This window comes from Botryllus schlosseri, chromosome 10 (genome assembly GCF_051294905.1).
Source record: "Botryllus schlosseri isolate E-star chromosome 10, Bs_hap1, whole genome shotgun sequence".
In the NCBI taxonomy this organism is placed as follows: domain Eukaryota; kingdom Metazoa; phylum Chordata; class Ascidiacea; order Stolidobranchia; family Styelidae; genus Botryllus; species Botryllus schlosseri.
In genome coordinates, this window is record NC_137245.1 from 13,745,604 (window position 1) to 13,753,369 (window position 7,766).

The following is a 7,766-nucleotide window of genomic DNA, read 5'->3' on the forward strand; positions in this document are numbered from 1 at the left end:
TACACCAGTATAGCGCTGCTTTATTGAAAAAAATATTTCAATTAAATAGTAAAAATATATATCACGAAACATCTCATTTGAGTTTAAAGAAATGAATTCCATCGAAACTAAACAAACGCCACGCACGGTATGCTCTTGAACGAACTGGGCCTTTATCGGCAACGCTGATCATGCTGTCGAAAAGTTCCTTGGCTGGCAAGCATTGGGCCTCAGTACTCTTGCAGCAACATTGCGAAGAGCGTCTCTATCGTGTTTCGAGCAAATTAAGTGGTTGGCGTAGTCTCCAAATAAGAGGGAAAGAAGATGGAAGGTCCCAACGGAAGCGCTCGATTTTAGAGTTATCTGGACGAGTTGAGTGCAAAAATGAGCACGATGTCGCAAATTCAACAATCGCCAAGAGTAGCATCTTACTTCAGTTAGAATTTTGCTACTATACATCGACCACTTCATGAGAAATTGCTTCTCAACCTCAGAGCATCTCGATGTCACTTTATGATTATCGAAAACGTGATCGTGGACAATATTGTCAATTAAGGCAATGTATTCATCCAATCGAGCTCGACCCTGGTGAAAATAATGCAATTAAGGACTGAAATACTTCAAAAAGTGCTTCTAACGTAAAATATACAGTCGCGAACCTTCAACATCATGAGAAGTAGATTCATATACCGCCGTGCGATGCGCCCTTCTGTGACCGCATTGCCATTACAGCTATCACCACTCCCGCACCACGAACTTATGAGACTTATTTCCTCCAATTGAATGACTTCCAAATCAAGCCGAAGCTGCGATTTGTAGTGTAAAATTTTACACCCATATCAAACCGAAATATTCACTCGAATACCTGCTTCGTGACAGCGTTGTCCTTCAACGACTTTCGCGCCTCTTTTGCCACGTGACACAATGTCGTTACCCTTTTAACATGCTCGGCCCATTGAGTAGCGCTTTCAAGTCGTGTTTTGTAGAAATTATCATGGTCTTTATAGCCGGCAATTCCAGAAGGTAGCCAGTCCACGTAAGCTCTCGCAAATTTTCGAAGAGATACTTGAAGTTTGCAAACGTTCAAATGCTTGGCTAGGACATGTTTGTCGGAAAATAATATGTATTGTATACCTTTGAAGTCTGTCGATAAAGTCGCCATGCAATGAGGCAGCAAGCTTGTAGTCGCTTGTGTGAAAAGAATACCGTCGAAAACCTTGACAACATCGTGCACGAAAGTGTATGAAAGCAACTTCAGGCATTCTTCTGGACATAATGCTTCAAATTTTTGCAAGTGGTCCTGTGAATTAACGACAGGTAGCTAATTAGAAAAACGGGAGCAATTGTTTACATGAAGAGCTTTTTGGAGGTGCAGAACTTCAATATACACTTGAATAGTATATAGTATATTCAATTGTAGATTCTTTACATGTTGACATATATATGCAGATGGGGTGAAATTATCAAGCGTTGGTACTAAAGTAGGAGGAGTAACGTCATCAATTTCTAATGAATTAGAAGTAGAAGTGGCGATTCCCTGAACATGTCGAAACTACTTCAAGTGGAAGTAGAAAATGAAGGCGTGAAAAGTACTCAATTAAGTAGATTCAAAAGTAGATTTAGTCGAGGGGTCACATGATTTTAGGAGTTAATCGGGAATTGCAGCGTGAAAATACTCAATAGGGTTGTTCACAATTGAACCCACAGATAACGCAAAGTCACAAATGACATTACAGACAGACACGCGCGTAGCAAGGGGGTTTCACTCCCCTTTTGAAACGCGAAACCCCGTCCTTTTGAAATTCCCATTCTGCCGCTCATGTTCAGTTGCGATTCAATAAGTCGTATTATCAGTGTGGCGCGCGGCCAATTAGCGAGAATCGTCTGTGCAACCTGCAACGCGACGTGATCTCCCGCTGAGATGATTACGGTAGTTGTAAATACTGCACGTAAACAAAACCTACTTGAGTACTCCGAAAAGAAGTGATTCGTTAACGACTTCCTCTCTTTGCGTGTAGGCTTTATAACTATCAACATTTAGCATATATATGTAGATAGCGATAAACTGATTTGCTCAAACTACAAATATATTGTTTTTTTAATGGCAATGTCTGAGATAATTTTATATGCGACATGCATTTGGTTGAGTTCAGTAAAAATAAGGCTTGTCTTTGTAGCAAGGCGCTCAGTCTCGGAAAAATAAGAATGCGAAGCAAGTCATGCTAACCTTCGTTTTGTCTTGATCCAGCGACGATATGTAACTGAACAGTTGCCTGTTATAATCGCAATAAAATGTGACAAATACTTTCCAAGATTCCCCATCAGTATCTCCAGAAATATTGACTAAGTCTTCTACACCGGGAAAGGTGCTCGGAAGATCTTGAAAACAGAATTCGAAATTGGACACAGTTCCTATCCGAAGTTGGATAAGAGAGTAAGATTAAGGAATAAATCAGTCGATTTCCTCAGCAATTGAGGAGAATAATTAGGTTCCCAAACGTAGTAGCAAAAAAAATGAACGTATGCGCCAGCAAAATGGCGACACACCGAGTTTTTGCGGGTTCGAAAATTTTCCATGATTAAGTGACGTCATAGATAAACTAAACAGTAGCATATATTCATGACGTCACAATCCCGAACAAACATAATTCAACATAAAGAACGGTTTTCACCCGAATGCCGACCAAGCCACAGAAACAGATTCTACTTTGATGCTAACAACTCAATTACAGTCTCAGGCTACTAACCAAAATATTCTCCAGCGACATCCCTGCGTTGCGATCCATTCGCTTCGCGGGGATCTCCCGTGCTGTCGATCGTGACGTTGGCAGCAACGCCAAGATGCATCCTATTTTCTTTCCTATCCAAGAAAATCGAAATTATCAGAGAGTTACGAAAAATTAGTAGCCTCACTTCAATCCATTTCGTATTCTAGGAACTGTTGTCATCCGAGTAGACAACGAATTTATGTACTTCGAAGTCGGCTTGACGCCAAGTCCTGCGTAGTGATATCTGTCAATCATAAACGAATCATAAATTTTGATACCTTATAATAGTTAGTGGCAAGACTTCACGGACCTTGAATGTCCTCGCACACCGAGTCTTCGGGTAGTTAAATTGGGGAAGCAAGCCCGAACCATCTTGCCAAACACGGCTTGGTTGAAGTGTTTGACTTTATCTGTTGCACTGAAACGCCTGACATACTCCTGCACAAGAATCACGCTATTATACTATCGAAGATAGCACTATCAGATATATTTTCATCGTAATTCAGGGCATCTATTTTCATATTTTATGTATATATTATGACTCACTTCGTACATAGCACTACGAGGCATGGTAGACAAAATGTTTTCTTCGAAGTTCTCTAATAGCCAGTTCGTCGTCGCGATGGCCTGCTCACTGCAGGGTACAGTATATTTCATCTGTCGCGTCGGCATAGCGTAAAATGTTGTAGGAGACTCCCCCACTTGGTATGCGCGTTCAAATGGACAAGATACAGTTACTCCGTTAGCCGACCGTACCAAAAAACCAATTGAATGGTTAGGCTGACTCGGCCCTAGAACGCAGTTAGAATATTGTACTTCAGACGCTAAATCGGAACGGCTGACAGTCATTAATACTTACCTTTGGTACTAGTAATAGTTGCGATTGGATAATTTTGTCTGACGGTTTGCGCAACGTTAGGCTGAGCAATCTTTATGATAGGAACGTTGTTTTTGATGTGTCCCGAAAATACCCTTTTAGATGCCGTATCATGTTCATGACGATGGTTCGTAATATCGGTCGGTCCTGGATTTAATATTGCTTTGCAATCGCATTATATGATATGAGGAATGAGCATTGAGCAAGAATATGTGATAAATCGTTTATTATGACAGGGACTGAAATAACTTACCATATTGTCCAGAGGCAGTCAAGTTTTGCCTTGCGTCCGATGGATTACTGATAACCATCCCTTGATCATCACGGTAAGCGTAATTAAAAGAAGTTTGCGGCAACCCATCACCAGAAGCCATGTTCACAGCGGAAGATACCGAAGTTTTTTGGACACCCTTTGAATATTCTTCCTTCACATGAATTTCCTCCGGCTGTGCAGATATTGGAGTTCCAAGTGCTCCGCTTTGTTCAACAGGTCGCGAGGATTCAGAATCACTGCACATGGATCGCACATCCTCACGAATATTATAATTTGTGAGTTGAGGTGGGTAAGCGCCATTCAAAATTGCGTCCTTTGTCGACAAGGCATCTCGTGAAATTGCCTCGCATAATTTCTCCAAATCTTCCTTACATAGAGAATCAGGATCCCGAATGAGAAGATCCATAAGTTCGTCCGTTCTATTGTTTATCTTTTCTTCAATTAGTTGATTCTCGGTCATCTCCATCAGTATCAAAAGTACTAATCACGACGCTTTCCAAGTACAGGTCTCTCAAGTGTCAAGTTCGTCTGGGTTGTCTTCTTTTAACGTAATACCGTTACGTCACAGATATCGGTAAATCCACCATTATGACAGAATAGTTGATATGAGGCGAAGACACTTTGATATGTTTGGGCTATGCATGAGTGATGACAATGGTAAACAAAGATTCCACCACCATTGAGACTGAGACTGCGGTGACACCATCGATAAAGATAAGGCGATCTCTGACACAGACATGGGGTAATCGCGATTAGTAATCGTAATCGATTACGACGATTACAGCATTTTGAAGTAATCGTAATCGCAATCGATTACATTCGAAAAAAATCCGAAGTAATCGTAATCGTAATCGACTACTTCCCATATCTAATCGATTTGTTTGTGAAGGAACGATTACTTTTTGTTTGTACAAGGACTATGACATAAACTGAATATTCGTGAACAAGAATGAGATAATATACCACGTTAGCATTAGCACAAACGTCTGTTTTCAAACGCCACTGACTCATTATTACGTCAGAAGTATTAGCTCCGCTCGTCATTGCGTAACAAGTATCCACACATAGTAAACAGACATGCGGTGGACATTGTAGTGTGATTGTAGGAACACCTCCCGTGGTGTATATCAGGTTATCAATACACTACAGAAGCCACTACCTCGCAGCAGGATATTGATCACCACTCTGCCTATAGTTTCAAATAGTAACTTATGTATAAATGTTTGGTTGTGCTCAGTTAAACGCAGTTTACCATTGCTGCTTGGCGAGCAGGAGGCCTACGTACGCACGTGCACCTGACGAAGATTCGGAATTTTGAACTCGTCGAATAAGACATTGCAGTTTCCACAACGAAGCATTACAAATAAACAGCTGCTGATATATATCATAACCGAGCCGTGCTTAGCCGTTTCTCGTAACAGCAGCTCGCTGTATATGTATTAGGTTGAAGGCAGAATTTTTATGTTAACCATATCTTATTCTCACATAACTACTTGAAACGGGCGTCAATCGTTATTTCACAGTTCGTTACTTAGCATTTGGACCTGTCGCCATAACCATCCGCTTATATAGCCTGACATGTTAGCGTGGGTTGTAGCTAGAATCAGCAATTCAGCCAAAACAGCAATTCCCCTCTCCAACCGTTGGTCAATTTTCAAAAGTGAATTTCGTCAATAATATTGGTAATTGCATTATATTACTATTCATTTATAACCTCTCTGAGCCCCGAGTGTCAGATTTACCTGTAAAGCTGGGGCACGTAATTCATATTCATAGCATCTGGTATGTTGTTATAATTACTGTATGTTGGTAATTCGCGACCTCCAGTCCGTTGTATAATCACAAGATATTGTACTCGCCCAAACGTAGCAGACTAAAAGAATATCTTTTGTGAGACGCACACACAAATTGTCATGGCTTTATTCTTTTGTGGATGCGCCGGGTGACATTTGCATTGTGGGCCCAGATTGGAAGGACAGTAGTTATTAGTCCCGCCCTCTCAGTGCGGCTATTGACAATGGACGAATACCCTAAGTTTCGGCCAAGGTATTTCTTTGGTATCACATCCCGTGGAGTTCCGTGTTGGCCGAAACTGCATATGTGTTTTGGTGTGTTGTGGGATCGTGGCGCGGTAATGACCGGCTACGAAATGCCTGTTCCCATAAAATATAGCCTATGCATGTTTTTTCTTGAGGGGAAGAGGTATGCATTTCAAACCCAGCTATCTACTGGAGCAGGGGTCACCAACTGCTTTGAAACAAAAAGCTACTTCTTGTATAGTGTGTACTGATTATTGCGACGACCGACGGGTTACCTCGTTCTCCCGTCGTTCATCCATGTTCAGTTGGATTTCTTCACTTAGAGTAAGACAATCAGAGCACTGGGTCGGGTTTCCGCCCCTTACCAAGAAAAAAAAACGCTCACTCGCAGGGACTCACACCGGCTCCTCCAAGCTCAGTTGCGTTGCTGCAGTGCGCGCAGAAGCGCCGATCTACGCGTCTAGACTCGTGAATATTAACTATATAGATTCCCGTTGAGCCGCCGCGTGGGCGCAGACAAGCAATGCCCCAAGCGACTGATGCGTTCGTATGTTGCTTGGCGTCGGCCGACCCATGTTCAACTGCTGCTCATATGAAACGAGCTTCAACTATCAAATCTCTTATTTGGATATTTGCTACAGCGCAGTGGTGGCCATACGAACGGGGGGAGGGGGGGGGGGGCTGGGCGAGACTTACCGGGGCCCCCTATAAGTATCTATCCGTAACTTATGGGGGGCTTCGCCCCCCAGACCCCTCTTTCGCATCTGTTATTATTATCTATATCTATCAAGGTTCGGCCAGGTGCTGGATTCGGCCATGTCTATTTCTTCATATGTGCAAAGATACATTACATTAAAACTAAGTAATTCCACCGCATGCAGAGACGTGATGATTATCGGGATATGGTACTTTGATGATTTGATGATGATTGACACATCTGTACGGAATCCTATTCTTGCCTTACACGGATTTCCATGTTTATTCGTTATTATCCTTGAAAAAAGCGCATAATCCAAATAGGGGAGCACTTCGGCCAGCCCCCGCTGGCGACCGCCCACCTCGCCCACCCTAAAAGCCACCACTACTACAGCGACCGCGGGCGACTCATTTGGTCCGCGTTGGTGACCCCTGTACTAGAGATATTTGAATCGCAAAGCTCGAAAAACATTTACAAGAATTAAATAGATTCTCGAAAATGCTCTATAATATATGTTGGTTTACGAAATACTTTTGAGTCCCCTTCGAGCACGCTCCCCACTCTATCAAGGAATTTGGGGCGCGGCAGGTAAACACCTGGCAATAATGCAAATCGTTGGATGCGATGAATCATCCACTATAAAGTTGGGCAATTGATATATTATGACGTAATAAGCAAATGACGCATGATGAAGAAAGTTGATATCTCATTAAGCCTTTTCATCGCAATCCTTGTATTGTCTTCCCATGTATCATTTAAGATTATAGTCCTAAGCAAAACAAATGTAATCGTGAGTAATCGTGATTACTTTTTCAATGTAATCGTAATCGTAATCGACTACTTCCTGATTTTGCTGTAATCGTAATCGTAATCGTAATCGCGTGATTCCGAAGTAATCGTAATCGCAATCGATTACATTCATAAAGTAATCACCCCATGTCTGCTCTGACAGCTCCTTTATTGTTCTGCGATTCTCGTGGAATTTGCTTTTATCTAGTCGTTGAATAGCTTCCGTAAATTTTCGTTCTAATTCGGTTTCATTCCTTCACGCAGTGGAGTATCCATATTGTTCAGGCTTGAGTGATGTCTACATATATACATTCTGTTGTTCCAATTAATGTTTGATATTGTA

The 7,766-nt window shown here is 41.9% G+C and overlaps 1 protein-coding gene across 1 annotated transcript; it reads right to left on the reverse strand.

Moving 5' to 3' along the window:
* LOC145448307 (DNA-binding protein RFX2-like) lies at window positions 1-4,571 on the reverse strand. The gene is made up of 12 exons (XM_080326684.1): window positions 3,878-4,571; window positions 3,607-3,771; window positions 3,294-3,538; window positions 3,058-3,185; window positions 2,893-2,991; window positions 2,727-2,839; window positions 2,207-2,358; window positions 1,114-1,279; window positions 845-1,044; window positions 639-785; window positions 412-564; window positions 1-342 (listed from the first exon to the last, which is right to left on the reverse strand). The coding sequence occupies exons 1-12, from the start codon at window positions 4,362-4,364 to the stop codon at window positions 169-171; spliced, it is 2,229 nt and encodes a 742-aa protein (XP_080182810.1). The 5' UTR covers window positions 4,365-4,571; the 3' UTR covers window positions 1-168.
* Between the last annotated feature and the right edge of the window lie 3,195 nt (window positions 4,572-7,766).